The 19,210-nt window shown below is 30.8% G+C and overlaps 1 protein-coding gene across 3 annotated transcripts in view; it reads left to right on the top strand.

Annotated features, from left to right (window-relative positions):
* The window catches only part of LOC148229559 (uncharacterized), a 57,141-nt gene extending 42,479 nt beyond the window's left edge, over positions 1 to 14,662 (top strand). For all 3 annotated transcript variants that reach the window (XM_088196847.1, XM_088196846.1, XM_088196848.1), the window contains exons 2-7: positions 1,123 to 1,287; positions 10,105 to 10,259; positions 10,328 to 10,484; positions 11,449 to 11,607; positions 11,899 to 12,045; positions 12,117 to 14,662. In XM_088196847.1, the coding sequence (XP_088052973.1) occupies positions 1,125 to 1,287; positions 10,105 to 10,259; positions 10,328 to 10,484; positions 11,449 to 11,607; positions 11,899 to 12,045; positions 12,117 to 13,834 (2,499 nt within the window). In that variant the 5' untranslated portion in view covers positions 1,123 to 1,124 and the 3' untranslated portion in view covers positions 13,835 to 14,662. The remainder of the gene's footprint in view (positions 1 to 1,122; positions 1,288 to 10,104; positions 10,260 to 10,327; positions 10,485 to 11,448; positions 11,608 to 11,898; positions 12,046 to 12,116) is intronic.
* Positions 14,663 to 19,210: the final 4,548 nt, after the last annotated feature.

Below are 19,210 nucleotides of genomic sequence, written 5' to 3'. Positions count from 1 at the left end.
TGAAGTCCTTTAACCCTCAACATTCCCTTCTAATGTAATTTCGGTGACTGCGGTCACTAATGGAGTTATAGACATTTCATTCTGTTATGCCTTCGGTCCCCAATGAATTCCAGAAGATATTAATCTCCTTGTCGGTGTTATGCTATTTGGATATAGAACCATTTAATTAAAAGATAAATGTTATGTACTAGATATATGTATAAAGGTTGATCTATTTAGAAGTCTACATAAAAAATATTTATTTTTATTAAATTGTATGTTACTTTGTGAAAGTACAGATGAAAAAAGAAGTGATATTTTCACTTGATTGACAACATTGCGTTATCAGATTTCAATTCTAACAATGTGTTTAAAAGCGCGAAGGTGTAAAATATAGCAAAATAATCTTGCGAATTTATTTGCATTATCAGTAAAGAAAGTATCTTATAAAATGGTCCTAAATTTAATGAAACGATAGATCGATCAATTTTATGTTTTATGTGTTCAAATGTTCAGTACTGCTTTTTATGAAATGGTTGCTGAAAAATCAGATACTCTGCGTGAGTTGGATGTTTCTAGTCCAAACAAAGCAATCGTTTGTAGTCCATTTTTACATAGTGAATGTTCTATATGTATTAAAATAATATAATAATTAAATAAAATGATTTGCATATATTTCCTAGACCTTCCTCATTGTACATATTATTTACCTAATATTTTTTAACGAAAGTTTCGCTGTATTTGAAATAAAAAATATGGATAAAAACATTTTTTAACATCGTTCGCTTTAAAAACATCTGGTTAAGTTTAGAAAATCATATTATTCTGTCATACAAAATAGTATATATTAACTTATTTTTAAATGCTAATTGGTCCTAATTTTTTATGTATTGTAATTTTATATCTCTTTCAAATTAAAACAAATGAAAATGTTATATATCGTCAATATAGACAGTTATTTTTACACTCATGCATGTTGTCCACGTATCGTCGTTGCTATCTCCATATCTGACAGTTGTGCTATTTTAAACGTCAATGAACGTTCAAACGGCAATGTCGCGTTATACTCGCCAAAATATTATTGGTTATTATTATATAAATAAAAATAATGATATAACATATTAATTAATATTATTATTTCAGATATGTGGAGTCCTGTGTGCCCCGGGATAGGCACAGGATCAGCTGATTCAGGATGTCCACCGGCTCGGACGAAGCATTCGGCCACTTTACTGTCTGGGAAGATTTATCTCTTGGGTGGAAAGAACGGAAATGTGCCACTTAAAGATTTCTGGGCATACACTCTCAGTAAGCTATTTTTTACATATATTGATCGTAAATATAGATAGTAAAGTTATGAATGATAATAAAATATTTATTTAATGTATCTCACTCACTTCTATAAACATGTTATAGACTTTATCTTATCTTTTTACGTAATCGTGCATACAGATAATATATAATAAGTAAATTAAATTAATCTGAAGTTAGATTCGTTATTTCAAATGTAAGAGTTCATTAAATTGATAATTTTAACCGTTGTTTTTATTCAAACAAGCTCTCAGTGGCGAATGATTAATTAACTTTGTTCATTATATTTAACTTGTAATTGTCTTGGCTTAATTGTGTTTAAACATGTTTTTAAATAAATAAGCGTTTCTTAAGTATGAGAACATTAAACGTTATTAATTTGTATGAAATTATTAATAACGTTTGAAATATATTGAATGTTACCTTGAACGATTACTTAAAAGCGTTTGGTTTATATTTGTTAAATATTTGCTCAATAAGCCAATCCCATTTCCTTGACGTTCCTCTACAATTTGTGACGTATAGCCACACAATAATACAAAAAATAGTATATAATGATAAGATTAAAAATATTTTTTCTTGGAATGAGTTTATTGATTCCAGTGTTACATAAATCTCGCGCTTACTATATTTTTAGATATTGAATGCGCGTAATTTTAAATACCGTAATCTATTATTAACCGGTTCATAAATAACAGTTTTATAATGCATATGACCGTGATTTTTTTTAATTGGATAATCAGTGACAGTATACCTATATTTCTTCATTTATATTAGTTAATGCTAATACACGAAAAATATAAAATATAATAAAGGAAAGTATTTGATTAAAATTGGTTCCTTTATCTTGACTCTCGGAAAACCCGCTATATTTTACTTCAGCGGATTATCCTAGGGATAAGCCCTCACCTTTATACAATATTCTTTTAGACGTACTTATATTGTTAGATTTAGCTAGTAATAAATATGTTTTTATTTATGGTATTAAATAAATTCACATTATATTTATTCTACTCTATTAATATATGCATCGTGTCAAATAATAAACTTAGTATTTTAACTATATAATTACAATTACCTCTAAAATTGTATTATTAATCCTTATTACCAAATATTTTAAGCTGTTCTGACCTTCGTGTCAGGAGTGTTTATTTTCGTTTTTTTATAAAGACAAAGTTCGCCGATGATATTTGTTTTTTTTTGTGCGAAAAATTGATACCGTTACGTACAATTTGTATATGTTAGTTTATAAGCAGGGCTTTTGTTGTCATGTAATGCGGTGGAACGGCGTTCCGGTAACTTTTTTTTTTACAATATTTTCAATGTTTAAAAAACATTCATTTCTCTATTTTTACGTCAATATGACGTCGTTATTTTTAAGTTTAAAAATGAAAGAAAATTCCGGTTACTTCTTAGCTGCTAGTCTCACTAAAAAAATATCAAAAAATTACAGAAAATATGGCAATATTGGTATGATAAGAAGCTATGGAAAGTATGTATAAAAAATATGTGCTACAATTTAATTTACGATTTTTTTACAATATTACGATTTTCAATGAGTGAGAATCAAATAAAGCACATATAAACCGAATTTTGACCAATAAGAGAGCGCAAAAAACAATTATCACTTCTCAGAAGTCAAAAATCCACGTCAAAAGCAATAAAATCGTGCCGGCGCCGACCCTATTTTATTGCTTTTAACGTGAATTTTTGACTTCTGAGAAGTGATAATTGTTTTTGCGCCCTCCTATTGACCAAAATTCGATTTGAATACACTTTGACCGATATACTCATATCAATAAAATTTTAAATAAATAAATCTCTCATATAATTTTTTGCGCTTTATAGCATAGGAAAATCTGCTTTAAATTTAATTTAAATGATATTTAATATAATTTTATTTCGTTAAATGCTTCACAAAAAGTAAGTTCCGGGATCTTTTATGTTTAAAAAAGTTTTCTGTGATTATGTCTCAGGTGTTTTCAATTCGAGACTTTGAATATTATTTATTTAAATCATGTTAAAACATTGATTTTAAAAATGTAGCTTATATTATCTGTGGAAAAACATGGGTATATGCTAAACATGATAGGTAAACATTTTTTTAAACAAATTAGATATTTATTTAATGGATATGTATAATACAATTTTTTGCAACGAAATTACTATATCGATTTGGTCATAAAAAAATATGATACTTTTGTAGGTCAAAATAAATTTAAGGACGAATCAGATAGTATACTCCTAGTTTTCGTGATAAATATTCCGACTGTAGAAAATACTCTCTTTTAATTGTAAGCAATGATTTATACAAAATATATAGATTCTTAATCTTTTATTTCTCACGGTTGTAATATTATGATGGTTCAATAATGCATTGTTTAATTCTTCTTTAATTAACATGTTACTGAGTTGACAATCGGCGTTTTCTTCCTCGATTACTTCGATATCCGAACTTTCCACACCAGTGAACGTCAGAGTTTCCACTTTTTATTCAAAAGACACGCACGCTGGACTAGAACACGTTAGGAGTCGACAACCAGTTACTGTGATATTATATAAATATGATTTTTTAAATTTAATTTGTGCAAAATATTTATTTTTATATCGACAAGTTACTTAATATAAATAGTAAATTTTATGAGGAAATTTTAAATGCTTGGAATTTATCAAAAAGTGCAACCAGCTCAGAAATATTTCGATTCATAAACAAATATTTTATAAAACACTGTTTAGATTGGAAGCGGGCTATCGGTCTTTGCACAGACGGTGCCCCAGCAATAACAGGAGTACATTCTGAAGTAACCTTAAAGATTCGAGCAGTTGCGAATATTGATCACTGTGTAATCCATCGTCAAATGCCTGCATCGAAAGTAATGCTTCCCGAACTCTTAGAAATCTTAAATAATTATATTAAAGTCGTAATTTTTATAAGAAAACCCACTAATAGTATTTTATTTTAGCATAAATGTAAAAGTATGGCCTCTATGCACAACGATATTTTGTATTACATTGAAATTAGATGGATATATAATTGGAAAATGCTATCGCGTATTTTGGATTGTCTAAATTATTTAACAACGAAGAATCGACATATATGGTTTACATATTTAATGCTTGCACTACACTCACTGGAAATTGTCCGAACCGAAGTTCAACTGCAGTCGGCCAAGGTCGCCGACTTCCGAGTAGCGGCCACACTGCCACAAATTTCATATGCCGTCCGGACGGCGGGCGTGAATGACGTACGCACGGCGGCTGCTGTCATGTACAGCTGGCATATTTGCGCGCGATCGAAAAATGTGCCAAATAATCGCAATTTTTAAATTGTCATATTATTAAAATTACGCTACTGATAATTATAAAAGTTTGTGTGGGCACTCACCAATACAATATCAGTGAAACTTTTCGGTCGTAAATATTCAATTTACGCAAAATCTTTGTCGGCTTTTGCAAAATGCCATAAGGCATAAAAATGATACTTCAGAATACAAATACTACATCTGTGACTATCCTAGAATTTGTCGCCACCGATTCTAAATAAGAATTCGTTATGGTGTGACATTTATATAAACCGATCTAGGAAAATACATTAGGATATTCGAAACGATTTTTATAACAAAATCAAGTATCACTAATTATTTTTTAATTATTTAATTTTACATGAAAAAAATATAATAACGTTATCTGTTAGAAGAATATACTATCAAAAATATAATTAATCCCTTTTGGTGCCCTAAAATATTCAAAGACGTCAGTAAAAGTATGTTAAAGTCCCCAATAAGCACGTGGTATAACTTGACCACGTGACCACGATGCAGCGCTCGACGTGCGTGTTAACCATAGGACGCCTACGCGCATACTGAACTTGAACCGAGCTACTCGTTCTATCTCAGTTTGCGAAAAACCATATCATTATCTCTCTCACTCTCGTCACTTAACACGCGAGAGAGCGAAAAGGGAAGTATCTCACCACTCACGCTCGAAAGAGCAGCTCTGACTTCAGTTTCTTTGACTTCGGTCGTTCGGTTTGCCGACAATGTTCGGAAGCGGTCGAAACTGGCCAAGTCGACTGAATTACCCCCAGTTTACCTCCCGTTCTCGGTATCCTCGGACAACTTCCCTGAGATTTTAGAGCGAGCAGAACCGAAGTAGCCCACTTGGCCAACCTTAGCCAACTTCCAGAGAGTGTAGTGCAGGCACAACGAGGTAGATAAATTGAATTTACAGCTTCAAGGTCCACTACCTAACTATTTTAGTGTACCACAAAAGATTGAGGCATTAAAAAATAAATTGCAACCACATACAAATACTTATTATTTGTGCCATTTTAAAGTAATAATGATAATGATCTTAAGTATTATTTTTAGTTACATATAATTTCATATCATATTGCTTTTACTTGTATGTAGTAATTTATCTTGAAATATGGATCGAAAAACCGATCTTGATGAAATACCTTCAAAACTTTTTCTCCTTCCGCAATATACACCAAATACGTCTCTGTGCCTTTATATAATCAATCTTCTAATGGAAATTCCTTGCTTTTTGACATTGACTTATTGCACAACATAATGGTTAAGTATGGGATGGACAGTCAAGATTAAAGGCCATACATCGAGTCGGTTTTTACGCAAAAATGTCTTTTTATATTTATTTATTATGTAATAATTTACTATAAAAGTTCGAGAAAGATATGAAAGGATATTTATCCTACACACATAAAATTTTTGTATGATATCAGAGAACGACACATCGTTTTTCATCATTATATTTCAGATATGAGACATAAACGAAATTGACATTGGCGTCGTGTTTTAAATTGCACCGTGTACCATAGACGGCGAAATTTAATTTCATATTTTATATGAATATTCTTCAAAAGCCGTGTAATTTTGGGGGAGCTCTATGGCGACCGATATTAGATTAAACGCTTGCCGGGGGGAAACTTAAGGAATAAAGGGGACGAAATGTCTTTTCGAGGAGAGGACTACGCTCGGTAGTTAGCATTTAAGATTCAGTTTTTCTTCTGGTTTATGCAGATTTTTATTGCGCCTATTTGCATCTTGATGAAAAAAGATAGGCTGAAAACGTGAAACAAGTTCATAATTACATATTTGCAGACTCTTAAGTGGTCGGATCTCCAACCTAAGATTATCCCAATTACCAAGAAAAATAAATTCAACTATAAATAAAAGGCAATGTCTTTAAAATATTAAAATGCTAGAACAGGGGTCTACAAACCGCGTGGAAAATCTCATTTGCCCGCATGTAACTTAGAAAGGCCGTTTTTACAGTAAAATCTTGAAAACGTTACAGTTGAGTAAATAAAGTTTTTATGTTATAGTGCATTTTATTATTAATTATGTATTAAAATATTAAACCATACCTTAAAGTGATTTTTAGACGGAAAAATCTACCTTAATTTAGATTTTCAATTACTTGAATACATATTGTGCAACACAATCTCTAGATTGCTATGAAACGTATAACTAATTGTAGCTGAAAATGTCCTTAGTTTCAATGGAAAAAAAAATACTCGATACTACTGGAATAAACATTATTCAACTGGCTCATTTATGGAGAGGTCAGATCGTCAGATGGATAAGAATGGCAAAAAAGTATTGTAGCTTCTAAAATTGCGAGCCCTGTCATTTCGAATATTATTTGTAACATATGATGCTAACGCGTTCTTGCTGAAAATAATTTTCACCCCCTTAATAAAATATTATCCCCATCTTGTGTGCTCGATGAATCCTATTTGGCGAAACCATTTTTCCAATTTTTCATGTCTTCCCGTCGAATGTAACACATCTTGAAGTAGATCGTCAAAGCGGTAGTTTCTTCATACATATTTAATCCCCTACGGGGCAGGGGTTTCTCTCCTTTGCGATTCCGCGTTGAAAACCCAATGTTGAACAGATAGGGGAGAAAAATCCTAAAACGTCTCCGACGATGAGGGGTGTCTTTTTGCCTCGTGCACCTACTCGAATATGTATCGCTACTCTCACTTTACTTTATTTTTAAAACGTAGTATGAATTTTATCCACTTACAAAACTATTCTTATTTTTAAGTTTTAGTCTGATGCTTGATTGCCTTTTTGTCTGTTTTTCTTAATTTGTATTTCTTACTTAAATTTTATCTAAATTATTACAATAATCTAGATACAATTATGCAATCCGTACAGTATCTAGATATAATCTAGATACTATATGGATTGCCCTTGTGTTTTTGTCTATAGTGTCACCCATATTGTTAATCTAACCGTAAATTTTGACAGCGACGGTTAACTGGGTTGAGATTTTGAGAACAATCAGATCGTCAGATACCTGATTCCTTAGCTGCTGTCTAATACATATTAGATTATATTCAGTGTAGCATACACATTAAACACGATACATTGATGGTCTTAAGTGAAAACTAGCTAACTCCTCTTTTGGGTTAAAATTATTTAATAACGCCACTTTGTTCTCGCCATTTTGACACACATGCCATATTTCCGAAGTATAAATTTTCATTTGATGATTCCATTGTCACTGCAAAACCTATAAAACAACTTTACCATAAAGCTCTTTCTACTTAAAAAAATAAAGTGTAACTGGATGATCTTATAAACATTTTAAATAAAAGATAAATACTTCTGCTACATTTCAATTAATTAATGTCAACTATGCACTTTTTTATTGTAAAGTTGACATTTCACTTTTATTTTATTTTACCATCTTTAAAAAAAATAATAAATCAAGCTATTTATATTTGTAAAACCATAAAATTGTCATGTAAGTTTTATTTCGTTTCGGTTTGCTACCAACTCATAAAATTTAAAGTCAAGACGAATGTTCTGATTTCATGAATCATGTCTTGATAGTCAAAATATAATACCAATCGAATATAATATTGAAATTACTCGACTGATTTAAAAAATCTAGTTATTTGTAAATACAGACAATATCTAGTTATTTGTAAATACAGACAGTGCATATAGTCGATTCAATAGTAGATCTTCGGTTGTATCGGTAAGTCCTTCTTGAAGTAAACAGTACTTATTTTCGAGCATGTGAAGGTGATGACAGGACGCGGCGTATATATCTGTGGTTGAAAAAATTATTGTAGCGAAGTAGTAGTCCGAGCGTCGAGACGTAGTGGAGTCGAGTGTGTCTAGTCTGGCTTTGTTCCGCGTTATATACACCGTCGTGCACGTAAACCGCATCCCAACCCCGTACGTCGGAGGGTATTGTAAGAATGCTAAGTCCGTTGGACTTAAGACGCGTGTGTGCCATGTCTCTTGATTCGTGTTATGCATGAGTCGCTACAAAAATTACTAATCTTTTAACAGAAAGATGTGGATTGAGTTCAGATTGTCAATTTGCACAGTTTCTGATTGTATCCGAATGTTATGAAACTTTTTTGATACAAATCGCTTTCGAAGGTCCGAATAGAAGTAATTAGCTTTAACAATGACTCCTAATTACTTTTTATGAACAAAAATAAGACTTAACTTCACCCACCCGACTTTTCTTATAAATATTAAATACACAAAAACTTGACGGTACTTTACTTGATCGGTCGAACATTATCTATTATTTTAATTTTTAATTCCTTACGCATTAGCTTCGTATTTTTTTTTATTGTGTACATATGTACGTGTGAAAATACTGAAATATTCTCTAAAAAATTGTTTGAATATTCATGGGCGCGTGAAATATTTCGCACCAAGATGATATACGGCAAGAGTAAAAATAATTTATCAATCCAGGTGTGCGAAAGGCGCCCTTTTGTATTATGCATTTTCTTTGCAATACTTGAGTCCGCTTCGTCGTCGTCATGAATAAATCAACAGTTTAAAAAAAGTTTCCACTGAAGCTCACATTATGCTGAAAAATAACATGAAAATGCTTTTTTTATTCGTTTCCATTGCCATTTTCGAGATTAGAAATACGACTCAATCTCTCACATTTCGATATGAATACAATCGATAGATTTTTTTTTATTTCTTGTAATATATTAATTTATTCTCATACTTGCCAATTTATTAAGTTATCAACATATATTGGTAACAAAAGAGATTTACTGACGCGAAAATATATATGTGGACTTCGAATCAAAAACTTTTCGAAAAAGTACCACAAATACGTGGAGAAAAGTATGAATGCCTTTAGCTTTATTTGCACTGAGTTAATTATTAAAACTACCATAAGGAGAAAAAAATCGAAGAAAAAATAATTAAAATTATGTCTGTATGTAAAGGGGTGCTATTTAACAGAGAATTATTTTAAGAGATATGTGCATTTAAATAAATACTTCGTTCCTTAAAACGAATTGTCTGTGCATTTTTGTAAGGTAAAAACAAATACTTTATATATTGCTCATTTAAATTATAACTATTAGCGATGTTCACACAAGAGAAATTTGCCTGTTTTTTCAAATCTATATTTATATTTCTTCAAAGTAATTTCAATTAAAATTAAAGTAGTGTAGAATATACGTGCATATTTATTCGTGAATATACGTGACTAAAAACGATGGAGCGATGTTTTCTACGGTTTTCTCAAAAATATATTTGGTATGTCATTACTTTTTGATAAGCCTACATGCCGCCTCATATAAGACCACTTAGGGAAAAGGGTATTCCCTCAGACATCATACGGTCATAGCACACGATCGCTGTGGGAATAGTCCCTTTTTAAATATTTAATGCACGTGCGGTGTTTATTTTACTGTCGTGCATTGATTCCCCCACGTGTAACGTTCCAAGTAACAGGTCAGGCGATGTAACCACACCATAAATCAATATTTTATTTTTTTATTTTCAGGTGAGGGAAAATGGGAACAGTTAAAGCCTACCGGAGATTGTCCACCCTCTCTCCAGGAGCACAGTGCCATTGCGCACCAAGGCTGTATATACGTTTTCGGAGGAGAAGTTGGATTTTCAAGCACTGAAACTCCTTTGTGGATATATGATATTCAAGTAAGTGTAACGTGTGTCAGTTTATCTTATAAATATAAATAGAATTTAAATGTTATTTCATGTTACAGAATAATAAATGGTGTAAAGAGCTTTCGAGGAAAGGCGCAGCTTCTCCCAATGGACGCAGAGGTCACACGGCTTTGGTGCACCGTGGAGCTATGCTCATATACGGTGGATATCAAGATTTGAAAGGATCTCTGAATGACTTTTGGGCATATTATTTTGGTAATTGTATGAGTATGCTTATTAGGTAATCAAAAATATACTTTAAATAATAATATCATATCCAGCATAAATATTATTTTGTAGCGTGATGATATTTCATTATTAATTTCATCTATAGATTTATCGACGTTCATCAATAAATTTATCGACGAAGACAAGAAACAATTTCACCATTTAGTAATTTTGACAGTTACTCTCTTTTAAAGACAAATTTTGGGCTTTAATATAATTAATAGCTTTCGTGCCAGGATTTCTGTTTTGGATGCCCTGCTTATGACACTGTAATAATCAAAGAAGCATTCATCTCTCAAGTCAACCAATTTATTGCTTTTAAATGTGACTGTATAAGATCTATAGTATAGTAACTATACTATAGATCTTTGCTCTAAACACATGCGTTGGACATGACCGACATTTTTTTACATTCCTAAAAATAGAAACGTAAAAAATAAAAAATAATTCCTAAATTCAGCATAATAGGGCTACCAACTTTGAATGTTAGTTTGTGTTGTGATAACTTATTTAACTAGATTACTAGTAGCTTCTCAACCACTCATCCACTACTTGTCAATTAAGTCAATACACACTATGAATCACATTTTTAATTAAGAAATTGATTTCAAGTATTGTTTGTTTTTGAAAAACTTTGAATCTTTGATATAAATAAGTTTAGTTGATTTATAAATTCATAGCAAACCGTTCTGTATTAACAAGTAATTGACGATTAACTTTGAGAATAATTCTTTGCTACCTTATAATTAAATTATATCGATATTTGTTCATTAAATGAAAGCCAAGTATATTCTTTGCTATTTTAATATAAAATCACATTAAATACTTTTTACAATAGCAATGCTGCATTGTACAAACATGATTTACTTGATCCCACCGAAATACTATTTTTGATTACCTAATATAATGATTATTTATAACTCTTATTAATTATTTTTTTACTATATTGTAGAATCAAAATCATGGCATTTACTATCATCAACATCAAGAGGTGGTTGTATACCTCCAAGCAGACACAAACATTCAGCTGTGATACACGACGACGCCATGTGGATTTATGGTGGAATGCAAGATCTAAATGAAAAATCAGACTGTTGGAAATGGGACACAGGTTAGATCTTTTAATAACATATTGGTGGCTATAAGTGTAAATAAACTACTTTCAAGTAAAATTATTTAATAATGCTATTCTGATTAATACCAAGTAATCATAAGTGTCATGGTTTATTTTACAACCCTATTGTCATAAATGAATAAATTACAACAGAAAATATAGTTTAAAGAACATCAGATAAGTAATGTACAGTTTTTTGTCCCTCTTGTAAAGATAACAAATATTATGTTTACATTTCATATAGATAAATATACCTAACTTTATGTTTATATTACATACATATTCTAGTATCAGGACAGTGGCACCAATTGCGCTGCAAATTTTCTCCGGGACCACTTCATTCTCACGCAGCATGCAGATTGCCCGGTTACATGTTTATATTCGGCGGAGAAAACAACGGGCAAATGACAAACGAACTATGGAGATTCCACTTTGGTATATATAATTTAATAAATTTTGATTTGAAATAATTTGATTATGTATTCATAATGCGTTTAATATTTTAGTAACCGAGACATGGGATAAATTGCATGTGTCTGGAAAGAAACCTCAGCCTCGTTCTGAAAGTATAGCCATCGCTGTATCTGAATTACAAATTGATACGTGTTCAACTCCTCTGGGAGGACCTAGAAGCCGTTCCCGTTCTAGATGCCCTACCAATGATAAAAATAGACATAGTTCTTATTTACCAAACAATAAAGTGACGCCTTGCGAGAAGACATACGTATTCAAAGCATCGAATAAGAATTACATTGACGGGAGTCCTTGCCAAAGCAATGAGAATACAAAACTCATAGCTTCGACTCAAATGAACACAGGAGGAATCTTCAAAGAAATTTCAAAGCTTTCACATATAAACATTTCTAGATTAGGCCAAAATAAATGCAGCTATACAGTTTTGACAAGTAATAACGATTCTACTGAAAGCTTGATACATCAAAATATCGCAAATCAACCTGAATGCGACTGGCCAGACGATACACACATAACTAAGAATTCAATGGTGAAATCTCAGAGTGCACATGTGATCAACAAACGTAGAGTTGCTATGAACGGTCTTATATCACCGGTGATACCTGAAGTTGGAGATTTTCCGCATGCTAAATCGTATATAAGTAGACATCAAGCATCCATCAACGAATGGAGAAAGAGAGAAATGCCTAGAGAGCCCATATCGGTGCCAAACTTTAGCGATTTAACTTTAACTACTCCCGTTTTGACTCCAGTGGAAGCAGCTAGATTAGTGTTTTTAGATTCAGAAGAAGAAGAAGGATACAATAATGATGTATTTGATCCGCCGATTGACGATCATGACATTGTTCAAGTTCTTCCAGCTCCGACTCCTTGTGACTTTGCTATCATTCACAAAAAGATGCAACCTAATCGAGACGATAGTTTCAGCTCCCATTTGAATACGTTCGCAGTTGATAATCACACTTATGAGAACCTTCCGAGAATACCAAAATCGACATCTGTTCGGTTTCAGAATTATCCAGATCTTGAAGAAGCTTCCGACGAAAACATATCCACTTCTGATTACGCGTCCATTGAAGCGGTGAATAAGATATCGTCTATCAGTACGTATAGTATGTCAAATAAATGCTATACTCCAAATGGAGATATAGAAATGAGCGATATGACTCAGAGTGTCAAGTCAAATATGAAGCATTCTGATACAGCGTTCGGATTTTGCAATCCAAACTATATGGGCCCTGATATTCATACAATCTTAGGCAATAATTCAAAATCGTCCTTATATCAAGATGCATCTATTACGGGCACAAATAGTCAAATAGCTAAGATGTTGAATACTCCTGACAGCGGCATCACTGATAGCAGAAGCGATAGTCATCAGTTGTTTTTGATGGACGATATGGTAGAGATGCAGGAAATGAGTAAAACAAGCACTTATACAAAGAATGAAAATATGAAAACTACAATTATATCCGAAAATAGATTGCCACCAAGATCGTTAACGATCGAATCGCCTTGTAGTCCATATCAAAGTAAAGATGTTAACGTTAAGCCGAGAGCCAAGAGCTCTAGCAGGGCTGAAAGGCAAAGGAATAAAGAAGTAGCTGTCGAAGAAGAAGCTCATGATACTACGTGTTTTACGTCCAATGTTGTAATTCCGTTGTACGTTTATGTAATAGGCGGTAAAGAACAAGGACAGGTGGCAGTATTCAAGAAACCCTTATCAGTTTGGAAATATCAGTTGTTTTAATCGTTTTGTTTTACAAAATTGAACGCATTTCTTATATAAATATAGAGGTTAGTTTTGAAGTGAAATAATATTTATTTCATCTTCAATATTTCTATGATGTAACATTATCTTTTCTAAAAGACTAATGCTTTTTTTAGAACGTTCTTAAAGTTAAGAATAAAAAATAATCTTATGGATTCAGCTAAAATCTTACGCATAGATGATCTGTTTTTGATTTTATGTATGTTTAGTTATTATTGTAATTAAATATTAGTAAGCGAGCTTAGGCAGATTGAATAAAAGTCTGATAATAAAACCGTCACATAGATTTATAGTAAAAAAAATCGTGTCCAGTAGTTATTAAACAAGGAATGCTGTTTATGAGTTTATGAATGCTGTTTATGAATCAGTATTGATGTTTATCAGTTTTTAGTATTTATTACATGTTTAATATCAGTTTTAATAACAGTTTTTTTTTATAAAAATCGATGCCTGTCAACTAGGTATATCTTATTTTAAATTAATTTATGTTCATAAGTTGATAAAAAAAATCGATATTAATTAAAGATAAAAACTTTGTTCTCAAATTTTCTGTGCCAAATATTTTACCATAAACAATTTATTGTAGAAGTATAAAGATTAATTTTAACAAATCCTTATTATATGCGCTCTATAGGTAAAGTGAACTAAAATAAACGCTATAAAGTATATTACAACAATATTGCTCCTTTTTGCCACAAAGATAATCTAACTCGATTTATATGTAAAATAGCACATGGATTTCTGATCTGCCGTTATTTTTTGCCTAATAAATTCTTGTTAATATTTATGTAGTTGATCTTCGTTTAAAAAAAATCTGTAGAAGTTTATTGTTTTTCAGTATTTTACTTTGTTAAATATTATACTTAAAAATCATTATTTTTATTGATTATGTTAGACTAGAATCATGGGTTTTAAATTGTGGATATTTAGTAGTTTTATAAATAAAATCAGTAAGTTATATTTCTTACCCATCTTTGTAACAAGAAAATGGTACAGTATTATGCTTTTCATTGTTGGTTCACTTCATCCATTAAGTGCTAATGTTTTTATATTCTATATAAGTGTATTTATACTTATATGTTAACTTACTTACTTTTTTTATTTTAAATTATAATAAATAATAATATGTGCAATATTTATTTTAATATAAAAATTATGTTTATAATTTAGTAATAATACAAAATATTTATTTTATATATATCTACAATTTTCGTTATAGTGTTTAAGAAATTTTCCATAGATGTCTCTGAATTTTATTAATTTCTATTTAATGTAATTGTATGAATTTTACATTATTATAATATTTTATTTTAATTATAATTAACTTAAATTATAATAATACAATCTGTGCCATTTTAATGAACCAAATTATATTTAAATATTTTTAATGATTTTTTTACCAAGATTTGTTTCTTTTTATATACAATATTATTTGGTGTATTTATTTATTGTTTTTAATTGATGTTTATATGTATGTTACGATTATTGTGATAATTTTAATTACATATACTAATATAGTAATTTTAATTTGTTGCGTTAAGTTTGTGTTTTATATGTATAATTTAACTTTTTTAATTATTTAATTATCATGTTATGATACTTTCGATAATTTGGATGGAATTATAGGGTTGTCTTTTTTTATGAAGCTTACTCGATATAACTATTAAATTTATTTTTATATAAAAATTAAGTTTAGTATATTTTTTTATATTCTGAAATTTTTAATTTTCGAACGTTCAAAAAATTAGAATAGAGCTTTTGATAAATTCTCATACTCGTCATTTATAAAAATTGTAAATTTTATAATCTGTAATGATAATTTTGTGTTCAAATTATATAAATTGACTTAATTAGGGCGTTTCATTTAAATAACTTTTTATCTATCGGTATAAATGACATTTCACTCAGGTCATTTCATTACAAAATATGGTAATTCAATAACCCAGGTGGCACAAGCGGATGCACTTGAGATTAATTAGAGTCCATAGTGCTTTCAGCTATATGAAGTTTTCCATGTACCTGTTTTACAGCAATTAGAGAGTTAATTAACAAAGGAAACTCAGGCATGGTAGCGACGTGGTATTGCAATTCTAAGATAAAACGATGCGACAAGAACTTATATTATAATTTACTATAACACAATAATAAACATAATGTGTTTGCTTAACATCTTACTATTTACATATTTAATAATTGGGTATCAAAAAGAGCATTTATACACCCACTGCGTCATTTTTCTTAAAGAATTATAAGTCTATGCCCAACCAATAAATATTTTTTTTTAAAAAGAATGCAGAGATTCTCAACCTCTTCAACAAAAAATATTAAAGTTGTTTTTTTTTCAAATATTTATTTAATAATTCTTAAAGCAACTTGGCCTTTATAGTGTTAATAATACTAAATACCAGTAATTAAGCTTTTATTGTTTTTTTTTTAAATATACATTCGTAAATCGTAGAGAGGTCACCATGAAGACCAGTTTAACAACGAAAAGAGAAATCTCCCACATTAAGTAATCTTTGACTCGGTCAAAAATTTAAACTACACATAACATTTCGCATTTGTAAAATAATTGAAACACATAACATACTTGATTGATATTAAAAAAACAGATTTGCGACTGACTTAGCTAACAATTACCTTAAAGAATAATTAATATAATTAATTATTAAATAATATATTAACAAAATTACGCTATGGCTAGTAACTAACCGATAGTGTATATTTGCCATTTCCTGTTTGAATATAAAAGTAATAATACATATTTCGATTCGAATACAGAATAGAGAAAAAGATCGATTGCTAATTTTTGTTTAGTTATCGCCGTCACGTATTGTATTGTATGGGTTCACTACACACGTACATAACCTTTCATTACTAGTGATTTAAAGTTTGTATCCACTGCTGGATATAAGAGTTAAACGTCTCCTGTTATGATATATGATTTTTGGCCAGAAATAGTTCCGATGCAATACTTTTATATGTTCGTATGGCCAATTTATTTAAAACAGCTTTTATGTCAATTGCAATCGTTTTGATAACGTTTATGGTTTATGATGTTTTTTTTGTGACACTTAAATTTATCATCTTATTCTTTTTTTTATTAAAAATATGCATATATGTTTTTATGTATCTTTAACTTATTATAAAACCCAATTAGCGTAATTTACAAAGACTATACTGAGATATTAACGGTATTCACTAAAACCGCAAAACCGATATGTATACAGTACGCCTACTTCAAACGATATTTTCCCAATGCATTGGCAATCAATTAGCAAATAACGAGAGCCTATTTATAAAGCGCAATATGGAGATTTTAATCGCCGCTTTCTGTTTGACAGAATCGTTCGTTTTGCGATGTCGAAAGGGTTGCTGCGCTGTAATGAAAGCGGTAGATAAATCTGGCCGTATCAAAGGCACCGAGGATTTTCCATATTGCCACTCTTTAGGCACGAAGTAGTAACAAAGAGGCCACCGCCGAGTTTCTAGTAATAAAACGTTAAATTAGGCCTTGTTTATACGCTAGCGAGTCCGCATCGAGCGTAAAAAGTTACATCGAAGCTTTTTGCTCAACGTCGAGAATGAGGTATATAAAGTTAACGGGACGACGAATAAGAAGCCTTTTATGACTCCGAGCGAAAGAAAGAGTTTTTTTTTATATTCAGGAAAAAATTCGATACGGCGCCATCGTCGGATGCTGCGAAGATGAAAGGTCTGTGTGACCAAACAAATTGTAATCAGATAAGGAGGACGCGCTGCAAAGTGGTGAAAGGCCGCTTTGTAAAGTTGGCCTCTATTTTTTTCCTGGGCTGATTTTTAAACCATTTTCTAGGATTTTTTAGATTTTTATTCACAAACGTTCTTCGCAGACTTCGGTTCCCCGAGATAAAAAGCAATACACAAAGCATAATACAAATTAAATAACTCAGTCTTTTTCACATTGTTGTGTACTATTATTTTTATTTTTTTATAAAAAAAAGATTTTCCGCGCATCGTAAGAAAATGAGTATTAATGCAAGAGTTGAAGATCTATTTCTCACTTTGACTATTTATAGTGAATGTATTTAATCTTTTCATTGTAGAAAATGATCTTTTTACAAAAGCAGTTGTCGCCGGTTTGATAAAAATTAATTTTATTAAATTGATTACTTCCGTTAAAATATATTTTAGTTCATTTTTAATAATCACATTAATAATGCAATTTATAGATTTTAAATGGAATTCTGGTGACAAATATATATAAATAAGTTCACTTCTTAACTTCATAAAATTAAAAAAGTTCCATACGAGCGTTGAAGCGCTATAAAAAGCGGCTCTGGAATATTCTTTGCGTATTCCTTGAATTTAGAATACGATCGTCGGGATGTAAAGTGTACGAGAGATTTCACACTTGCCCGGCTATTGGTATGGAAAGCCGGCAGCTCCCACTGCGAGACACGAAGGCTGATAAGCCGAAGAAATAGTCAGATTCAAAACGTCAACCGCATGAACGGTTGATGACGGGTGACTGTAAACACGAGCACGAGTAACGGCTGAAGATTTAGTGCGCATGCGCGACCAATTAAATTCCCGATAAGCAATTCATGGCGCACGCGTATCAACTGAGCAATACAGCTGGCCAGTCAGCCCGCCCGCGCTGCAGTCGGCATTAGCCGCTTCTTCAGTATGGTTGTCTGTAGCCGATTTTTTGAGTGATTACGTTTCATAATAACGTAAATTAAAAAAATGAATATGTGATAAAAATATTTAATTTTTTATTATGTCGTGTTTTTAAACCAATATGTATAAATCATAAAAATACGATATTTTTTTATAATAATAAAATTAAAAGGGTATATATTATTTATTATTTATTATTATAATGGTGCTGGTGGTCATTTCCTTGAATTACTAACTTATTTGACAAAAACTGAACTCAAGTGTTTTGGGCTAAATAAATAAATAATTAACCCAAAAATATTACTTGAAAAACTAGAGATAAATTACGCTAGAGATGTCAGTTTTTTTAACGCTTGAATTTCGATGATTTGAAAGTTTTATTAATGGTTGAAACTTTCTATGAAAACTATGGTAATATATCTGAGCACAATTGATCTATTTTTGAATTGTCTGGGCCCTCATAAAAAAAAGACGCCTGACTAACAAATTGCTGTCAATATATAAAAGCAAACTTAAATATTTTACCAACCTAAAAAAATATTTTCATCGAATTGAACAAAGCAAACATCACCTGGTACTATACATAATACCTTTATAAACTTTATTTTGTATTCATTTGATCAAAGCACTCAGACATTACGTGACAAACCTAGTCATTTAATAGATTACTTAAATTATATTTGTGTATATTAT

This window comes from Plectrocnemia conspersa, unplaced genomic scaffold (assembly GCF_051122295.1).
Source record: "Plectrocnemia conspersa isolate PC_06_02 unplaced genomic scaffold, ASM5112229v1 ptg000011l, whole genome shotgun sequence".
NCBI classification, from domain to species: domain Eukaryota; kingdom Metazoa; phylum Arthropoda; class Insecta; order Trichoptera; family Polycentropodidae; genus Plectrocnemia; species Plectrocnemia conspersa.
The sequence above is the reverse complement of the archived record's forward strand: the minus strand, read 5'-3'. Positions and strand labels throughout refer to the sequence as shown.